General features: G+C 40.3%; 1 protein-coding gene across 2 annotated transcripts; it reads right to left on the bottom strand.

Moving 5' to 3' along the window:
• Nucleotides 1-689: 689 nt before the first annotated feature.
• Nucleotides 690-18,878, bottom strand: erbb3a (erb-b2 receptor tyrosine kinase 3a). Of its 2 annotated transcripts, XM_067587477.1 has the most exons (29): nt 18,526-18,878; nt 11,528-11,685; nt 10,935-11,121; nt 10,434-10,559; nt 10,265-10,330; nt 9,450-9,568; nt 9,016-9,157; nt 8,664-8,777; nt 7,977-8,094; nt 7,778-7,851; nt 7,576-7,666; nt 7,397-7,414; nt 6,849-7,072; nt 6,618-6,750; nt 6,364-6,457; nt 6,057-6,211; nt 5,922-5,975; nt 5,681-5,822; nt 5,478-5,597; nt 5,276-5,374; nt 4,530-4,715; nt 4,242-4,397; nt 3,982-4,057; nt 3,697-3,843; nt 3,488-3,585; nt 3,186-3,386; nt 3,012-3,080; nt 2,645-2,906; nt 690-1,858 (listed from the first exon to the last, which is right to left on the bottom strand). In XM_067587477.1, the coding sequence occupies exons 1-29, from the start codon at nt 18,617-18,619 to the stop codon at nt 1,059-1,061; spliced, it is 4,323 nt and encodes a 1,440-aa protein (XP_067443578.1). In that variant the 5' UTR covers nt 18,620-18,878; the 3' UTR covers nt 690-1,058. The 2 variants fall into 2 exon arrangements, with proteins under 2 accessions (XP_067443578.1, XP_067443579.1); XM_067587478.1 differs by lacking the exon at nt 7,397-7,414.
• Between the last annotated feature and the right edge of the window lie 3,128 nt (nt 18,879-22,006).

Consider the following 22,006-nt stretch of genomic DNA (forward strand, 5'->3'; position numbering starts at 1 on the left):
ACCAATAAGATTGGGAGGTTTACTTGGGAGGTTTATTCAATTTAATACAGTCCTCAAAGGAGCTTAAATCCAGCATGACAAGTCCACAGGTGTGTATGGTTGCGTGGCCTTTAGAGGACAGGTTCACATTTTTTCAAGTCTGTCTTAAAACAACAGTCAGGAGCCCAAATGAACATTGAAACAGGTTTTTCTTGCTGTAATCATTCCTCCTGTTCATACTGGCCATTAGAAGGTCCCTTCATAATGGACTTACAATGGAAGTGATGGGGACCAAAATCCACAGTCCTCCTTCTGTGCAAAAATGTATTTAAGTTTATCTGAAGCTAATATGAAACTTCAGTCATCCAAATGAATCAAATCAAGTAGATATCTTTCAACGTTACAGTCTATTTAGTGCCAAAGTTCCTCTTTTTGTTACTATACTTCCACCGCAGCTCAACAGGGAATTTGATGCACTTGATATGACTGAGGCTTCATATAAGCTTCAGATTAACATTTAAATGCATTTTTGCACAAAATGACTGTATGGACACACTGTGGAATTTGTCTCCCATCAGTTACACTGAAAGCACATTTGAAGGGGATCTATTAATAGTATAATATAAACTTCTTTCAGTGTTCATACACCTGACTGTTTTAAGACAGACTTGGCAAATCCTTTAAAATAAAAAAGTTGCTGCTTCAGAATAGATATTCAAAATATTTTTTATTATTTGAGTAGAAAATTTACATATTTCACATATCATCATGAAAAGAGGTCTCAAACATAAATGTACAAACTCAAAACAAACAAATTTGTTCTCAAAAACATGGTTTGTTCTTTTCAAAATGTAAACAGAATAATATAGCTTGTAATCTGTTCGTTTCTGTTAGTGTTTTCAACATTCAGTGCTATTCATTCTGGCAATGCCCCAAATCATAACATCAGCCCATAACAGACAAAAGCTTAACGTGTGTCATAGGCTACATTTTTAACATGTCTCTTGATTGCATTTTCTGTTTCAGGTCCTTCATGAATACAAGTCAGAGGGAAGTTCATGAGATTTAAAAAGTGTTCTTCATGTGGGCACCGCATTGGGTTTCAGGAACATCCTGCTGTGCCAGTAGTCTGGATTGTCAAAGGATCTGTCTCCAGCTGCAGGTTCCCCGACCCCAACTCCGGCTCGCACTTTTACATAGCGTTCAAACGCATGTGCGTCTGTGCCTCCCGCTGCTCCCTCCCCTTGCCTTTGCATGTTCTGGTACACGACTGCATCTCCAGGCAGCACAGCAGCAAAGCAGTCCATGTCCTCGTACTCATACACCTCGCCCTCGTCCTTCCCCTGTATCTTCAGCTCCTTCTGATCTTGAAGAGCTTGTCGCAGCTTTGGCTGTCTGTTCGTGTAATGATAGTTACTGTCCTCCACATACTCGTCCTCTTCTTCCTCATCTTCCACCTCCCCTCCCAACCTCGCTTGTGTTTGAGGAAGAGGAGGAGGAGGAGGAAGAGGGTCATGTGCAGGAGGGCTTTCCTCTTTATCACTAACCCTAATATCCATGTATTCATATTCGACTTCTTGAGATTCCCGCTGCTCTGAATCCGAGCTCTGATTATTCCTCATCTGACCTCCCCTGCCCTCCAAAGACAGTGTGATATCCCCTGAGCATGCCGTCGCTTGTGACGACACGGAGGAGGTGTGTTTCTTGTTCGTCTTCAGCCAGTGGGCGTTATCTTTGAGATGGTGGTTGTGCCTTGATGAGACAGGTGATACACACGTCTGCTTGTTCATGTACTCATATTCTTCATCACCCAAGAGGCCTGACGAATGAGACTTGCCCATCCTGCCGGCAGTGGCTCGAGATGAGGAAAGTAGGGTTTCTGAAATTGAAAAAAGTGAGGTAGAAATCAGTTTTTTTTTTCTTCTCCTTTTTTAATGGCTGATGAAGATGTAATCTCAAAACATTGTAGCTATACTCAATAATAATAATAACAATAATACTTTTCAGTGTTCCGGCATTTTTTTCCCTGTTACTTTTTGCCAATACACCTGAGATAATCAAAAAGATGAAGATACCCTGTGTACAGCAGTGCCTCTTTCCTGGGTGCCAGCTGATGCAGGGCAAATTACAGAAAGTCAAAAAAGCATTCCAGCACACGCCAGGATACTAGGATAGACACTCTTTTAGGATGGACACACACTTTTTTGACTTTTGATACCTGATATAATGGGATGTATGTGCATATACTAGCTTCTTCTCTTTTTTTGTAACACCTTAGTTAGCACATGTAGTTTTTTAGCTTTTAATTTAGCTTTTTTATTATATAGGTGATAATTAGCTTTTTCTACATGTTGAAAAATTATCCCAATTTTCTCTTTGTTGACAAATTGGTTAATTGACTAATTGTTGCAGCTCTAAACAGGGTACACAAGTAAAGATGGTATCTGATTTCATGCTCGGTTCTTGTAGTCGTCTCACAATGATGTTTCGGGTAATTTCTAGAAAAAAATGTGTAAAACTGCCAGTTTTGTATCATTCTAATTGGTGGTTGTGACACAGCAGAACTAAGCCAGACTTCCAGGGATATTACCTATTGTCCAAGAACGACTGTACAAGCCAGGAATATATCATTTCAATACGCAACAAATATGAATGATGGTATCACCTTTCTCTGGACTGTCACCAGGGAGCACATAACCATTTTGGTCTTCCTCCTCTATCTCTGGGGATGGCGTTTCTGGTGGCCCGCCAGACATGCTGTCTCTCTGCGATATGTAGGCACTGTCCTCACGATGACGTCTTCGTTTCAGGCTCCCTGCCAGAGAGAAGTCCTCGCTCATCTCCAGTTCCAGTGCTGTGCCGCATCCCTCCGAGCTCTCAGACACAGTGCGGGCAGAGTTAAGTCGAGAGCGCGACTGCCACATAGCCTGAGACAATATGAACACCACTGCGTTAGAAAATGACCACAGTAGGATAAAGAGGATAATGTTGATGATATCTTTAAATTTATAGTAAATACTCATTTTAGCTACCTGTCCTGGGTTGTCAAAACCTGGTGTCATAGGCAGGTATCCAGCCCCGCTAGGCACAGTCAGAACCACCTTAACAAGTAAAGACAGAAGTGAGTTTTAGATACAGGATGTGACAGAAAAGGCCTCACAAGACCTAAACTCTCCATAAAACTGACAGTAAGTGGTGTCCCCTACTCTGTGAGTGTCCATCCTGGAGAGGCGACTGAGGCTCCTGGACTGAGACAGGTAGTGGGGGGCTGGAACCATGCCGTCCACCACAGCTTCCTCCCCCTTCTCCCCGAGTTCGAAGTCTAGATCATCCATATCATCCAGGTCATCAAGGTCTGCACTCCGCTGGGCAACCTCATCTGGAGCGTCTTGTTGGCTGCAGTCCTCCTGGTGGATAAAGAATGAATAAGTTGCCTCTGAGCTTTTACTGAAGTTCCAAAATACTATACATATTGAGTGGCTACTGATACAGACAGTACGTGTCTTACTTTTATCACCAGGTAGCGAGGCGGATCTCTAGCCATTCTGGTGAATTCATTGGCGAGCTCTTTGAATGTTGGACGGACATTCTCATCAATCATCCAACCTGGAAATGAAGACAAGAATTACAGTTTGCTACTCATTTCTATGTTGTTCCGGGGCTACATGTGTATTACTGCTGCTGTTTTGTAGGTCAGAACAAGAAGAAGATACTTACACTTGACCATAACCATATAAACATCAATGGTGCAAATTTGAGGCTGGGACAGACGCTCCCCCTTTTCCAGCAGATCAGGAACCTCCTGTGGACGCATCGCTGCATACGGCTCTGCCCCACAAGACATCATCTCCCATATTGTCACACCTAAATGAATACGAAGGATTTAGTGGGCATGAAACAGCACCAATGGCACAGTAGCTCAAACATCCACAACTTTACTACTGTTTCCATCAACACTCAATATTAACAAAATTTGTAATTGTAAGGTGGTTTAAATCTCACCGTAACTCCAGACATCGCTCTGGTGTGTGTATCTCCGAAACAAAATACTCTCCAAGGCCATCCACTTGATTGGTGTCTAAAAAGGTAGGGAGAAAAGTGAAAAAAGACCAGTATTTATTTTAAATACTTAAATGAAAAAGGCAGGATGAGGGCCTTTTCTCACACTGTGCAAATAAAAGTGAAGTCCTTTGCCAATGAACTTTGATCATGTTACTGAATGTCCATTGTCTACCATATCTTGTTTTCCAGACTATACGCACCTTGACCTCGTTGTAAAAGTACTTCTTGTCATCAGGGTAAAGCAGGTCTGCGACGCCATAGTCTGAGATATGGACGGTATAATTATTCTTCAGGAGCACATTTCTGGCGGCCAGGTTCCTGTGGACCATCCTGTTCTCCTCCAGGTAATACATACCCTGACAGGAAAGAACAAAAATGCATTTAAGGGCTTGAGCTGTCAGTGGAATACACAAAACAATGTGCATATATGTAAAAACACAAAGATTATTACAGACACAAAAAAATTGCTGAACCTGTTTGTATTTTACCTTTGCGATTTGAACACACCAGTTGAGCAGCCGCTGCGGACTGAGCTTGTTCTTGTTGTTCCTAACGTGCTCCAGCAGGGAGCCCTGGCTGCTGAGCTGGGTGACAAGTTGCAGGCTGGCACCGGGACAGATACCCAGGATCCTGACAACATTAATGTGGTCCAAGCTTCCCATCGTCATCATGTGCTGCAGTAAGATAAAGCCATTAGGGATTTTAAAAAGTCAATGCTCAGTGAGTAATAAAAGAAAATGTCATCGGAAATATATTTGGAATATTAAACACTCATTGCTTGTAGGTCTGAAGAGTTTATGGTTTGCTTCTTTGTGTGTGACAGCAGCTAAATTCACAGCAGGGACAATGGATTCACAACTCCACTGTTAATCTTTATGTTCAGTATGTTCCAAACAATCTTTACTTTGTCAATAAATTATCAAATATGCTACTTCCAGTAGATTGTCAGAGGCAATAACATCACAGGATGGTAGTGGATGTAACTATGTTGTGCAGAGTGTTTGAAACACACTGAGTAAACTGAAGAGTTTTATGCTGCAGGAATCGTTCAAAGGGGTTCAGTGCACATTTTGACATGCATGACTCTGGTTTGCCGGAGGAATCCATTGCACCTGCTATGAATCCAAGGTGACTCCACAAAGAAGAAAGCTACAAACCTCTCAGAGCCACCTGTCAATCCTTTGAGTATTTGACACAGAAAATATATATTTTTCTTTGAGTCATGTTTTCTCACATCTGTTAGTTCGTGGAAGGTCTGCCGACCAGTGCGATCATTAATAGTCTTTATGGCAACAGGAAGCTTCACTGTATCACCTTCAGGAATCCAAACGCCCTGTGAAATACAGAAAGCAGAGAGACATAGAGAGACATTACTTTTAAATAAGCAACAAATGTGCAAAAAGAGGATTGTAAAGGCAACTGTCAATCAGCTCTACCTTATGGACTGATCCAAACACTCCGTTACCCAGCAGCTTAATCTTACGCAGCTCTGTGGGTTTCAGGAGCCGAGCATGGACTTTGGGGCCCTTCTCTCCAGGATCCAGTGGCTCAAAACTCTGTGGGCACATGGAGTATGTTAGAACAAACCCAACTGAAGAATAACAACATTGTGACAGCTAAACTATAGACTCAGACTCACCTCTCCACTCTCCATATATCTTCTCATTGCTCGCTTGCGCCGGATGGCGAGACCTCGGCGGTAGAGAATAGTCAGCATGAACACAGAGAAACCAACAAATAGAAGGGCAATCACTCCCAGAACAATGCCCGTGGTTGCTTGTCTAGTGACACAGATGAAAAGGAAAGAGAGATGTCATGTTACTGGCACTTGACAGAGAAGCCAAATGTCAAAGTTATTAAGAATAAGAAGAGAAACTTACCCAGACATGTTTCGGGGAGTCCCCACACAGTCCCCAATTCCTGGGCCGAAGCACCTAAACAGAAAAGGGATGAATTAAGAACAGAAAAAAACATGCATATGTGTGCATACACACAGATCTCTACTCATTCCTCACCCTTGGGTACAGTTAAGGTGGCACGGTTCACAGCGGCCTTGCTTGTTGGGGTATTTAAAGATGACCTCCTCCCCTCCCATCACGCCCTCAGGACACATGGAGACGCAGTGCGGACCGTCCTGCAGACTGGCGCATGCTATACACTGATCTGCTCCCTGGAGAGAAGGAGAGACAAAGTCAGCGGTAGTATGGAGTAGGCCACTAGGTGGCAGCAGCACACCCACAGTAATTACGACGCAATACTTGAACTTGAGGAACTGATTTGTTGTGTACATATTATTGTGATAACTGAAAAGAGAAAACATACCGGGCCTGTGCACATCTCCTTCCCCTCCTGGACCTTACACTCAGGGTGGCAGGGCATACACTCGCCTGACTGAGTGGCAAACTCCCGCCTCTCCCTGCAATGGGGGCAAAAAGTCATTCACTTTCAAAATCTCTCAACAGATTGTAGATAACATTGAATACTTGGGGCAGCTACACCACAGCAAACATTACTCACATAATGCAAACAAGTTGGATATTATTACTCATATTGTTATTTATTTTGTGAACACTGACCCGGTTAAGAACATGCAGTTTGGCACGCAAGTTCCTCCTCTGCTGTATTTCTTGCACGACAGACACTGGTTTGGCCCTGGACCCCAGCAGCCATCAGTGGAGCACAGGGGGTCACACACATGACCCTCAGCGACTACACACACACACACAATAGAACAAAAAAGACTGAGCCATCATCTACACTGTGACACAGACAAGGGAGCTGGTTCAAACTGATCCGACCTCACTCACCACACTCATTTCTCGGTCGGTTCTCTTTGACGTCAATGTGCTTTTGGCGTTTCTGGCGCTGAGGACGGGAGCTGCTGGCAAATATGCGCGTCCAGTTGACAGTGTCGTGATAGCACAACTTTTTGTTTCCTGTGATGTAGACACTGCCGTCGTTTATCTTTCGCAAAGAGCGTAACCCCAGTGAGGTCAAAGAAGGGATCTTCATCACCATCAGGGCGTAACCCCTGAAATTGGAGATAATGAACTAATAAATGCTGTGTTACAAATGAATAGTTGCCAGTATTGTCATTGTGTTTAAAATTTGGCGAGAGTCCCTGATTTTGCAGCCAAATTTTGTGTTCATTTTCATCAGAAAGAGCATGCAAGAAAAACATGTGAACTCATTAAAGCGTTGAACCCACCACCAACTCAATTACACCTTTCCAGCATCGAATCAGCCCTGCAGGAGAAATACCATTTACCCGTAATAGTAACCAAGAAAGATATGTTGTGGGAAAAAAAATCATACAAGATGAAAGAGCGACGGGCATGTAAAATATTTACTGTACCTTCTAGAGCTCACTCCTCTAAATGTGGTAAAAAGGATGTGAAGGGGATACAAAGATACAAGACACAAATCAGATTTATGCCAGTGGAGGCTAATATGCAGTAACATGATAACATCGTGACCTTTGTCAGAGAGAAACAAAAACAATGTCAGAACAAAGAGAAAACAACAACTGCTCACCTGTAAAGTGTTCTGCCTTGAATTGTTTGGAGGTTGGAGAAGACTGACAGGTCAGACATGTTTTCAGGCCACGACTGGATACTGAGGATGTCTGAAAAGGGAGACATTGTGTTTCAGCGGCTTTAACCAGACTGCAAACACTGTGAGGCGTCCTAAAAAAATGACTTTGAGTTTAAAAATCAGCTCCCACATACAAACACACCTGTAATCTCTCGCACAGTGTTGAAGATTTTTAGTTTCTCCGGATCGAGGGCTGGTACCTGGTTGTATTCGTCACTTTAAACAGAAAAAAGGAGACAAAAAATAAAGGTCTGTTGCAAAAAGCACACAAGGAAATGTTTATTAACCTAATGGTGATTATAAAAACTCATGACGACTGTTATAACAAAGAGTCTCGTTACCCTTTAATCCCAGTCACCAGGAAGTGAAGACTGCCCTGGATCTTAGTGCAGTTTATAAAACTGTTGATGTTTGAAGCATCGACAGTCTGTCGATTTTGAGTTCCTGTGCCAACGCAAACTGAAAGGAACATGAAGAGGAAGAGGTGGTTAGAAGAAGTTAAATGAAGGTGAAAGTAATTAAACATCAGTTAGAAATGAGCAGCAGTTGAACTTGATACTCAACATTGCAGGGAAATATTGCATTTTTTACTCCAGAAGATTTATTTCACAGCTATAGTTACTTTGCAGAGTACAGTTTTATATATAAAACAATCAACAAATAAAATCTGACTTTTTTTTTTTTACTAGATTAAACTACCTAACAGTATTCCAATGAATCAACTCAACTAGCTACACATTATGCTGCTTAGATGAATTAAATTAAATCATATAATACATACAATGATATAAATGGCATTTTGCACAATAAATACTTTTGATACATTTTCTGACAATAGTTTTTCAATTTTGAATGCTGAACTTTTATTTGAAACAGTCTTTTTATGTGCATATTTCTTAAGTAAGGGATACTTCTTCCTCGGCTGCTGACCAGAGCAGGAGAGGGTTAGTTTAGCTTGTCTCTCAGTTACATTAAACAACTGCCATGAATGAATTGTGAGACAGTTTTTGATGGGTTTTTTTGATTACCTTTTGGACAGAGGCCACTACAGGGTTTGCATATTTTCACTCCGTTTTTCTCCACCTCCATATTATCAGAAGGACAGTTGCTCACACACGAGCTGCCGTCCACCACAAAATTTTCTATAAAAAAAACAGAAAATTGCACGAATAAGGGACTCAAACAGCATTAAACCATGAGTAACATAATCAGATTAAGACAGACAAAGTGCAGCAGGAGCTTTTGGAGAAACTTTTAATGACCAGCAGACTGTAAAACATAATAACTGCATTGATAAGACAGAGATAACAACGACTCCATATCAACTGTAACTCTGTGAGAATTATTTGTGAGTAAGGCAGCCTGTATATGTGGACTTACGGGGACACTGGGCCACACAGATAGAGCCATACTGGTACTTTGCATTGGGGTTGCGCTCCAGTTTGAATGTGTGCTTGTTGTAGATCAGGGTCTGGGGACACTGAGGCACGCAAGAGCCCGAGTCGTTGAAGTTCCTGCAAGCCTGTAAAACATGATATACAGCACGATCAGTGACAGAGCTAATAGATTTGTTTTGTGTGTTTGTGTTTTTCTTTCACAGCAGGTGAAAGAAAAGCACAGGTGTTACTAATAACATTAACGATGGCCTTGTTATTTTCAAGTCTCCCAGTAAGCCGTGACAGTGTGACAGTGATCCTGAAACTGAAGCAGCTAAATGGAATCCAGCCATTGTTAATTTTATTATTTACACCTGCTTTTCCTACTGTGACATGTCAGAATTTCTGTTCATTTAAAAAAAAAGGCCAGAGACTCACAAAGCAGTCTGTGTCCAGAGGTCCAGTGCAGCCTCCAGCACACTCGCTGTGACAACACTCACTCGGGTTTCTACCGAAGCATCGGCGGTTACACTGAGGGGCGCACACGCTCCTTGTCACTGAAAGAGAGTTGAGTAGCATGTTAATTTGTTAAAGCATAGGTTCATGTTTTTTCAAGTCTGTTTCATAACAATAGTCAGGTGCCCAAATGAACACTGACCAATGTTTTGCTTCCTGTGTTCATACCATTAGAAGATCACTTCATAATGTGCTTTCAATGTAAGTGACAGAGGACAAACTTCATAGTCCTCGTTTTGTGCAAAAATGTATTTCAAAAGTTTATCTGTAGCTTATATGAGGTCTGAGTTAGTCAAATAAAGTAGATATCTTCAACAGTTACAGTCTTTTTAGTATAAAATTCCCTCTTTTTTTTCCTCAGACAGTGTTTTCCCTGTTGAGCTGTGGTGGAAGTATAGTAACAAAAAGTTTGGCACTAAAAAGACTGAAACTCTAAAAGATACCCACACAATTTGGCTAATTTAGCTTCAGATAAACTTTTAAATACATTTTTGCACAGAAGGCAGACTGTGGATTTTGGCCCTCATCACTTACATTGTAAGTGCATTATGAAGGGATCTTCTAATGGCCAGTGTGGACAGGACGAATGATTACAGCAAGAATTTCAATATTTCAATGTTCATTTGGGCTCCTGACTGTTGTTTTAAGACAGACTTGAAAAATTGTGAAACTATTCTTGAATCCATTACAGGATTGAGGTGACACATGGTAAATAAAGAGATGTCGATGTCACTTACAGATCTGACACGTGTCATTCCCAGGACCCCAACATGGCACGTCTCCACATGCTTCGTTACAGGGCTCTGAGATGTAATTTTATCATCAGTGGATACATTTTCACATTTTAAAGCAAAGATAGGAGATAATTGATGCTCATATGTGTAATTATCATCCATTTTCACTCACTTTCAGGCCCATTGGTCTCTATCATAATATGTGCTGCTACATCCTTCACTATGTCCAGCCAGTTCACCTGCGGGGCGTAGCTCAGGTACTTATTCTGGATGATCTTGACTCCTCCTTCCAGTATCTCTGTGGGCACACATGCATTTAAATAGGGAAGGACAATTAACAAAGCAAGCCAGAACATGCCCATGACTCATCCTATCAAACTCTGGCATTCGCTGTTTACTACCGCATATACAAACTCAGTATAATGTGCCGGGGCTCATGTTACACTGGCAGTTGAGCGGTTGAGCACGAGACATTCCTGGGACTTCATATCACTGCGACTACACACACCGCTGCTCTCTGAACGACCGGTACTCTGAAGGTGTGGCTGCACCGTGTGGGTGTGGGAGCTGAGCTGAGTGTCACCACCAACCTGACGCTTATCTACTTCATGCATCCCGGCCTCCCACACTTAAACACACTCATTCAAGCTGACTAATGTGACAGCCTGCGTACCTGTGAGGTGCGTCAGTCCCAGCTCCTGCAGGCCATGCTGGCCGTCCTTCTGATAGTTGATCATCACAGCCAAGGCGTATCGATCTTCATATAATGTGGTGCCTCTGATGACACGCAGGTGATCCAAAGGCAGGCGGCTGAACTCATTGACGGCGAACAGGATGTAGCCTGTCACCTCCCTGATAGACTGCAGGGGTTAAAAAGACACAAATTAAGAGGAGATATTTTTAGACTTTTGTTTTTGTTAGTCATTTTATTTATTATCAGAGTCCCAATCTGACAGCACAGGTGTGTTTTGCTTGTGCTGTTAGTCGCCCTGATTGTAGTGCAGTGATTAACTTATAAAGGATCTTATAGGGGGATATAAATGAGCTCATTGTGCATTTGAGACACTGACATCAGCGAATCTGCTTTGGTTTTCAGTGAAGCCTGTTTCTGGCGTCGCAGACTGAAATAAGTTGATCCATCTCCTTGTCTAGACTGGTTCCCAGTTCTTCTAAAGGCTTCATGCAGTGACACATACTGTATATTGTAGTTCCGTGAAAGGAATAATCTGTTGTCTCCGTGATGCCTCTGTGTGTTTAACGACTCACCTGCAGGAAGGAGAAGTCTCTGGTGTGCTCCATCATGGTGATCTCAAGGTTGCCCATTATGATCTCACAGCCGGTGTACCTCTCCTTCATCAGGTTGTACTGGACCTCTGAATTTCCCGTCACGCTCAGACCGTTCTGGGTGCCGGAACAAACAGCCACTGGAAAAGTAAAGAAAGAGCAAGTTCCTGTTAATGTCTTTACTGTCAGTATGTTAGATTAGAAACACAAATTTAAAAGATAAGTCTGGTGATACTATTATTTTCTTCTTGTCAGCTGTATTTGATCTTATTCCTCTGTGCCATACACCTCCAGTGTCGTCCAAAAACTGTTAAAACACATCAATGAGCCACATCGTTGCATGTTTTTTTATTACGATGAATGTGGTCACTGTAGTTTATGTTGAATCAATTCCATGTACACTGTCTTACTGCCATAAATACTCAATAGAGCACAAATTGGGTATTAATTCGCAGCTGAAAATAGTCCCCAACAAATATACTTTTTACTCCTGTTTGAGTTACATTTGCTAAAAACTACAGTGACCAGCTGTTTTAGAAAATATAGTAATTTTAAAAATGAAGCTAGATATTTGTGACCCATTTTAAAAGATTTATGTTTAAGTTGGAACTAGTGGTGTTGCGGCTGAACATTACAGACAGCAGAGATGAACTAACATATTGTTGGTTTTCATGGGATTTGTTATAATAATTTTACAACATTTTACAGCTTTATGTATTATGTGAATTATCATCTTTACACAGTGGAAAGAAAGCAGTAGAGTTTGGCAAAAGTTAAATTCACTTATGTCCACACAGTGGTACAATACAAGTAAAAGTATGGATTTTTTTATTAAATCATTAAACAGCACAATCTTTTATGAAGACTGTTTTATGCCTCTTACTACAAGCCTCTGTGTTAAATATCAATGGATGTACTGTAACAGTGTGAAACAAGCTGAGGATTGTAGACAGGCCATGTCCTTTTTCTGAAACAAATATACAAGGCCTTGTTTATGGTCTGTGGGAGTTCAGCCATTCAGCGTCACTTGAGGGCTGCTTTGCTATTCAAATGCCAGAAAGGACAGAAGCAACAGAGAGAAAATGGAAGGAAGAGAGAATTTGGGCATGACAATGAATCTCAAAGTCATCTAGAAATCAATACTTCAAACAAACACACAAACTTATGTACTGTGCAAGTTGGCACATATGTACAATATGACCAAAAGTCCCCTGTCCATGTACTTTTGTTAGGTGCTGTTTTTCACAGAGGGAAATCATCAGTGAAGGGAAATCTTGATGCTACAGCATACAAGGATATTTTAGACAATAATGATCTTCCAACTCTGTGGCAACATGACAACATAAAGCAAGGTCCATAAAAATGGTTTGGTGTGGAAGAACTTCCCTGACCTGCACAGACCCCTGATCTTAACCCCCTTCTCCATCCATCCATCACCTTTGGGATGAACTGAACTGTGATCCAGGCTTTAACAACCAACATTAACAGACAATATCATTCCAAACTCTTGTGGAAAGTCTTCCCAGTTTGTCCCCAGTCACACACATTAAATATGCTTGACACACTTACAAACATATTCCATCTACTAACATCAGAGTCCAAACACAGCCCAGTAGAACAACAGGATCAACAAGGGCATAAAAAGGCTAATGATTATTAACCTCCAAGCACTCAAAGCACAGTGTATGTGTGTGTGTGTGTGTATGAGAGGGAGAGTGTGTGTGTGTGTGTGTGTGCAAAGCGCATGCCCTATGTGTCCATAAAGTTCTGATAAGAGTCACTTTATTGTTATGTTTCTGAGAACAGCAGGTTCACAGGAACTGGCTTTGTACCAAACATTATAAAGGATCAGTTCATCTGAATCAGAAAAAACACAATTCACCCCTCTGCTTGGCATTTAGCCATGCAGATAGTTTTGTTTTCATATTGAAATCTCTAGCTCTGAAAGTCTTGTTGTCACTGCAATGCAGCAGAGCTGAATGGAATTTTGTTTACGCTACTCGAGGCTTTCTTTCCAAAAATAATGTCTCACTCAGGGTAGCAAGGTCTGTTTATTATCAAGGTCAGGTCATTGTTTCTGGGAAGACACCTTGATTTCTTTAAATGTTATTTTTAAATGTTATTTTTGAATGTTATTTTTAAATGTTATTTTTAAATGCCTTGAGCAACTCAAACACAATTCACCTCCATTTTATTGGAGTAGAGACATCTTAAAACCTAAGCACATAAAAAAAAATGTCGGCATGGCGACACCACAGCACACCACTAATAGGAAGTGGACAATATGTTTGGTTTTTTAGATTTGGGTCAGCTGACCCATTAACCGGCACTGATTTTACACATGACAATCAGTTATCTTGGGGAGTACTACTCAGATACGTGACACAACCCTAATCATGTCATCAGGGTTATCTGGTCCGAGCTTGCGTATGACACGGTTTTAACAGAAACTCGGTGTTACAAACTGAAGGCATGAAGTGGGAAAGACCTGAGATTTTTCTAGACAGAAAAGGGTTTAATGCTGCATTCATGCAACGTTGATGGAATGAGAAGAACAGGAAAAACTGGGAGCATTTACGCAATATTCCAAAATGGCACCGCATTGCTAACCTTGCAGACATTTATGCTAAATTAGCTATTTTTAATTTATCACATATTTGTAGCACTTTGTTGACATGTGAAACCAGATACATAGCAATTATTTTTTTCTAATTAGTTGCATGGTTGTATCAGTGTTAATATTGGATTTTATTTACATGCAACTGCAGCTATTTTGCCATCAGTTTGTTCTCTACTTCTAGTGGGAGATCGTAGCTGTACAACTAGGAGGTTGACATTAATGTTTTTTCCACTTGGCTCATAATCATAATTGTATATAATTAAATATATACAATATAATTATAATTATATATTAATAATAATTATTATGGTCTTTACAATATGACATTAATGCAGCACAGCAAAAGACTGATGAGTTGCATTAAGGGATGTGTAGGATTTAGAGCTGCAACAGTTAGTCAGTCAATTGATAGCAGGATTGGATTGAGAGTTAATGGTGCTTGGCCCATATAGGGACTAAATGTTGGGTTATCTCAGCCTCTGGATCAGTTTTGACCCCGTACATATCTGTTTCCTGCTACCACAGTGAGTTGATATAAGATTTGAGATGTGAACCACCAGAAACGTTTTGCTGATTAAAAGCCATTCAATAGAAATGACATCAGTTTACGAGCTGCTCAAGGCCGAAACAATTAATCTACCCCACCTTAGTTAAGCCCTGAGATCAGTTCAGTGCTATCAGTGGATGACTCTAACTGTTGACTCTACACCGTTTGAATTGCCTGTTGGGAAATACTCGGCGAAACACCTGCGCAAAAACGTTTCAGGACTTTCCACGCAGCACAGTATGTAGAGAATGCATACAGAACAAGCACAACCCACTCTACTGGTGTGGGGAGGGGGGGGGGGGGGGGGGGGGACAAACCAGTGTGTATGCACACAGTACAGTATGTGAGAAAATGGTATGCCCGCCATACAGACAATGCACAAGCTGCAGCTGTGGAAGCCGAAAATCTCAACAGGCTGAGTGGGTTTTCTCTGTCAAAGGACGACTTTCAGTGTTGGCAGATGGGTGGTGGTGAAAAAAAAGGAATGGGGTGGAGGGTTTAGAGTCAACACACACACATATACACACATGCATATAGACAATGGTCCTATTTTAAAAGACTACAAATCAAGTGTCGTAGTGCATCAAGATGTGAAGTCAAGCCTCTGTTACTCTTTGTGTGTCTTGTCACTCTTTACAAACACTGCAGTATGTCTTCCTTCCTACTTACTCCATCACTAACTATCATGTACAGCACATGGACTCTCCGCAAAAAGGTGTCATTGTCCTCGGCACTGAAGTGTAACCTAACACATGACGAAAACATTACACAGCGCAATTCGAACGAGGATCAGGTTTAGCTGTTATTTTCATTCGTCTGTTACCAAGGTTTCAACACTCAAAAAAGAAGAGAGGCAGAGAAAGAAAAGAATAGAGGGAGGAGGAGATAAACAAGCTCAATAAAGCAGTTAAGATGATGACTGAGGTAAACAGAAACTTGGCACAGGATGGCAAGCGATTACTGCATACCTCACAAGTGAGCACGCGCACAAACATGCACAAAAACACAAAGACAGACACCTGAGCACATGAACTACTTCATGGTGCGTTCACTGGTTCACAGCCAGAAAGTTGTGTACAAATGAAGTGAAATCATTTCTCTGTTCTCTACAGTGCGCAGGATTGCTCTGTCAAATGTTAGTGAGCAAACAGATGCAGAGAGTTGCTCAACATCAAGCGACATGCTTTGGCAACAGGAGCGACAGCATATTTGCTTTTTGACGCATCACTTATTTGGATAAGTCCTTCCTGTAAGAGTACAGAAGACATTTAAAAGGGTTCCACCTACTGTTGTTTTCCTCAAAGATAAGAAATTAAATCTTAAAAGGCAGCTGTTATATCACATAACATCATCTGAGAACTGACATGCACGGTTTGTTTTATATTGTACTGTTTTGTCATGATGACTATATGTTAAATAAAAATCATCCTTCAGCAGGAAATGCAGGTAGTACCAAGCTGGCTACACCTGTGTTGTTTACTTACAATGTGGACATGTTTTCTGTCCCTCTGGTGCTTTATGAATATGCACACATGATGTGTGTATGTGCATATTTCACTTGCATCTGCTTTCTTGCAGAAAAGTACAGCAGAAATTTTTTTAAAAATCATCTTTGAAGTGTTATAGAGGAAAACAGAAAACACCTTGATTGCTCGCAACTCAGTACAATAATTTTATTATTACTGGCCAGTTAACCTGATATATTACTGTTGATTGTTGATACAAAGGTCGGTGCAAAGATTCACCTTTCTGCGTCACAACAACAGCAACCTCTCTCACAACTGCCTCTTTACTGCATAACAATATCCTGTTAAACAACTGTGTGTTTAATAACTGTGTCTCTGAAATTCCTTTAAATAGTATTAGTTGAAATATTTTTGATTTGGCAGCACTTAACCTATAAAAGTGACTCAGAACAAACAGGTGCTTCAATCTGAACAACTTCTGTATCTTTTAAGAAACAAAAAGTACAGTTAGTTTATTATTGTCCAAACTGTTATGGTGTTAAGAAGCATATATCTCATTATTTGCTCTCCTAGATCAATACAATTTAAACAATCAAATGGTCCTACTGATTAGATAAAGGGGTTTGTAGGTTTTTTATTGTTCTTGTTGTTTTTGTAGTTTTAGTGTTTTGCCCAGATGCCCGAGGATCGTCACCTGAGCATCAGCGTCCTCAGATGGATGATCTCATGCTCATTGTTTTTCTCATCCAAAGAGCGCCATTTGATTCACCTACAGCCAGGTGACGCAACAAGAACACAGAGGTAATGTTCACAGCGTCTCACTGAGTTTCAAATCACAACACCTCGCTCTGCCTCAAACACTCAGCGATGGAGAGTGACTCAGTATTTCCTCAAGTACTGTACTAGAGTAAAATTACTTGTACCGAGTATTTCTACTTTATGCTACTTTCTATTTCTATTCCACAATATATCAAAGTGAAATATAGTACCTTTTACTCAAATTTGTGTCGTAGTTAGCCTCTAGATACTTTTAGAGCTGAAAGAATTTTATGATTAATCGATTAGTCCATCGACAGAAAATTAATTGGCTAGTCAATCTATCGATTTCAATCAAAAATACGAAACATTCCCTGGTTCCAGCGTCTCAGGTGTGACAATTTATTGCTTTTCTGTGTCTTATAAGATAACAAATTGAATATTGCTTTGGACTTTGAGCTTTCAGACTTTGAATTTGAGTTTTAGAGTGTGACGGACATTTATCACTATTTTCTTTCTCATTTTAGACAATTTGATTAATTGAGAAAATAATCAGCAGATTAAAAATGAACATAGTTTCAGCCCTGGTTAATTAAAAGATAAAGATTTTAAATACATTTTCCCACCTAGTAAAAAGAATTAGAAAAAGCAGTAAAGTAGCTCAACCAGCTACAACCATAAAATGCAGCTCACATTGTAACACATCAATAACAATTTGATCATAACATTTAGCTGTACAATATCCTGATAGGAGCCGTTCTACTCCCTAATAAGTCCTCCTAATATGCATATTTTAGGGTTTTTACAAGGTTTTTACTTGTATTGGAGTACATTTATAATTTGATATAACTTCTTAAGCAGCTTAGTAAATCTGAATACGTCTTCCACCACTGACTATACTGAATTTAAACATATCAGAGGTAAGTTTTTTCTATTTTAAAGGAAAGATCTTTTCGGCTGACTGGTTTTTGAAGCTGCGGTGAAAGGTTGGGCCACTCTGTCACAAAACCCTGAAACAGTCAGACAATTGAGACAAACACAGTAAAGCACACAGAGTCGTGGGAGAGGTGCAGGTGACTCACAGCAAACAAGTTTTACGTGTGCAGAACAGGTTCTGTGTCTGGGGTTTATGAGGCAGGAGTTTTCCTACATCAGAGCTCCTATTGGAGTAATTAACTCTAATCCAGGTGTTCAGAGGGATTTGTCAAGGTAAATGAAGGCGGATATGTGATTCTGTCCAGTGTGTGTGTGTGTGTGTGTGTGTGTGTGTGGACCAGGTACACATAAATCTGTTTATACAGTCATGTTGTGGGGACTCGCCTCCCTTATGGAGACAAAAAGTACCCTTAACATATATCATTAATTTTAGGGTGAAGACTTTGTTAAGTTAAGGTTAGTTTAGGGTTATATTAAGGTTAGGGTTAGGGTTATGGGGAGGTTAGGATAAGTCTCCAGGTAATAAATGTAAATCTGAAGTGATGATGACTGTGTGTGTGTGTGTGTGTGTGTGTGTGTGTGTGTGTGTGTGCGCGTGCGCGCGTGCGTCTGTGTGCGTCTGTGTGTGTGTGTGTGTGTGTGTGTGTGAGCGCACCTCCTTGTGTCTGAGCGCTGCAGAGTTGGAGAGCGCACGGCAGCAGGACGCACAGCACCTGTTGCACCTTCCTCACTAGCGCGGTCATCCTCATTTTAAATTTCCAGGCCGGTGACGTTTTAAATAAGCATTACCATCCTAAAAAAGAAGAAGAAATGTGTCCTTTTCACGTCCAAAATCGTTCTCGGTCGTTTTTCAGTCATGAGAGAGTCCATTTAGAGTTGGAAACTGAATCAATCCAGATTGTCTTTTCGTATTCCTTCGTATTCCAAATGAAGGATTAAATCCGCGCCGAACTGAAGAACCAGTTTGTGTTTTCCCTGTTTGACATTAAACTGAGTCTCTCGCTCCGGTCAGTGTGTGAAGAATCACTACAGCTCAGTGATTGGAGCGCAGAGGGGAGCCAATCAGCGGCCGGAGCGTCTTTTTCTCTGGCACTGATTTATCTGCGAGGGCCCCGCCTACAGCCGTACACCTTACTGCTTACAAAACCTGGAGACCCAATGCAAACCCTGAAAACACTTTAAACGAATCACAGTGTTTCCAGTGATGCTTTCATTGCACTCGATTTAGATTTATCTTGATCAATAGGCTAATTGTGTTTGGATGTGATGAGAAAGATTCGTTTTTAAAATAAAACGTGAATAATGTTTATATGCGAAGCTGGTTTTGATGTGGGAGACTTTCTGTTGGATGGTGGTACACTGCAGAGTTCATGGAAGAGATAATAAAGATTTATTTATAAAGCACAAAAAAAAAACGTTCAAAGTGCTTTACAATAAAGATATTAATTGTCAAACAGGCAGGATATTAACAAACACAAGATCAACAAATTAGAGTTTATAAACAGAAATATTATTTTAAAAAAACATGACAAGAAACAAAAACGAGAAAAGTGATTATTTTTCATTTTTTTAATTCCAGTTGAATAGGATGACATGTTTTAATAGTAGGAGGTGAATTATTCAAAAGTTTAGTGGCAAAAAAATCATTTCAATTGTGTGTGTGTGTGTGTGTGTGTGTGTGTGTGTGTGTGTGTGTGTGTGTGAAGGAGAGTGCATGACAGCAGGATGTACAGCACCTGTTGCACCTTTTCCTCATTAGCGTGGACTTTGTTCTCAAAGTCCTAAAACCTTCATACATGGAGATAGAAACAGAATTTTTTTTGTACTTCTGAGATTGTAATTACATGGTCACTATAAGTCACAGGACCAACATTTTAGGCACTTTGTCACCTGTATTTAATATATCAAACTATTGTTTTCAGTATTAAAAGGCTTCACATATCCTGAGCAGTAATGTGGGTATGAGTTTTTATCCCTATTCTGCATTTGTCATATATTTGATGAACATTTGACGAGTCACTCTAAATGTTCCCATTCCTCTGCTCAACCACTGTGAAAATGCAAATACAGAGTTGGACGTGTTGTACTCATGACTCATATTTCATAGAATATTCTTTTATTAAGTTCAGTTAATAAAGTTAAGTTAAGTTTCCACAACTTGATACACCTCAGGGCCATTTTGCATCACATTAACGGATAGTTCATATAGAAACTGACTCCCGACTCCCTCGTGGTTCCTCCATGTTAATGTAAAGAGTTTATCATTACAGTCAGAACAGGTGAGCTGCTTCCTCTTTCCCTTCATGGACTGAGAACATGTCTCCTCAACAAAGAGTGGAGCACTACTTCTCTGTATGTGTCACTCTGTCGCCTCATAATCTTTTTTACATCTGATTTCTTAACAAGGAGACTTTGACCTCTCCACTCCTTTATGGCGATGGCCTGAAATAAGGTTCTTTTACTACTGCATGATTTCTGTGCTGCACTCTGCAATAATCTGTGTGTGAGTTGAAGAGGAATTCAGATCCTTCACTTGTATAAAAAATACTCTATAAACAACTATAAAAAAGATATATAAACTATAAACAACAGCCCTTCATTTCAAATCATACTTAAGTAAAAGAACAAAAGTATCATTACTTGCAAAAAGTGCAGCAGAATGTCATTAAAATATCAAAAGTTAATGAACTGATTCTGCAGAAAAATTGACCTTTAAAGGTGTATTATTATACCTGACATTAGATTGTCAATACTGATGCAGCAGCATGTTACTGCTGGAAGTTGAATCAAGCTTTAAAAACTTTACATACAGTTAGTAGTTTAGTCCAATTGATCCCAACCTCGGGGTCGGGCCCCTCCAAAGGGTTACCAGGTAAATCTGGGGCGTCATGAGATGATTCATGGGAAAGGAGAGCAGAAAAAAGCAAAGTTGTGTGTCACAAATCTGTAGAAAATATTTGGACTTGTTTTTTTGTGAAACTTTGAATCATTGTACCTGTTTGGGCCCCAAACACTTATTCAAGTGAAACATCTCAGAAGTAAAGAGGGGAAACATCTCTTACAGACATCTGAAACATTACACGGGGCCCCAACTGCTTTTTTTGTAAGGGGTCACAAGCCAAAATGTTAGGAGCCACTGGTTTAATCTTTAACGCTGCATTTCTTTTAATACACTCATCGTGTGTTTTAATTTAAAATATTAATCAGAAAATTAAGTAGTAACTATAGCTATAAAATACATAACTAGTTCTTCGAAGTTGTACTTAAATACAGCACATCAGTAAATGTATTTATAGTTATTTTCTACCACTGATTGCCGTGATTGACGTATGAGTGTAGTTCAACGTTTCTTCAAGTGTTGAGTACGTTTCAAGACAGACGGAGATAAGGATGCATATCAGGAAGTTTTCTTCTAGAACCCTGACTTATATCTGGTTTGGTAAGAAAATCTCATATCTTGTCATCTTGTTATTTTGTCCCTTAAGCTTCATGCAAACATCTTCTGCCTGTAAAAGTGGGCGAACCAGCTGTTGTGGAAACTGGCTCTGCCTGCAGCTCCGGTCCGTCTCTCTCTCTCAGACACACAAACACGCATGAACACACACAAGCAACCTTCCCGTGTCTCTCTACCTGGACAAGTCTAATTACACAGTTATAAAGTTCACAGTTCACAGTTGAATACAATGACCTTCCTCATCTTTTCCTGTCAGAGTCACCTGAAACTTAAGAGGAGTGTTCAAAACAAATGGTTAATATTTCACCACTACCAGGAAGTTATTTTCAAAAAGTATTTCTTTTCCGTTTTGCCTCAGAGAAACAACTTGCTGTTCAGAATAGGTTCAGGAAAACTGAACACAACTGACCCACATGCAACAGACTCTCTTCAAAACACACGGAAAGAGACATAACGGACATAACAGACATAAAGTGTATGAAATCAAATAAAAAAACATGTTTCTGTTAAAGTGTACTTGAAGCCTACGTTTGACATAAAAGAAACACTTAAACATACTCTGAAAATCACTGAGTGATAAAGTTGTGTGGTAAAATCAATTAAAATGGACAAAAATTGCACCAGATTAACATGGCTGCAGCCAGGATTTTAGAAATACTGCAGTCATTTTGAGAACAACATG

The sequence above is a fragment of the Thunnus thynnus genome, chromosome 4 (genome assembly GCF_963924715.1).
Source record: "Thunnus thynnus chromosome 4, fThuThy2.1, whole genome shotgun sequence".
Lineage (NCBI taxonomy): Eukaryota > Metazoa > Chordata > Actinopteri > Scombriformes > Scombridae > Thunnus > Thunnus thynnus.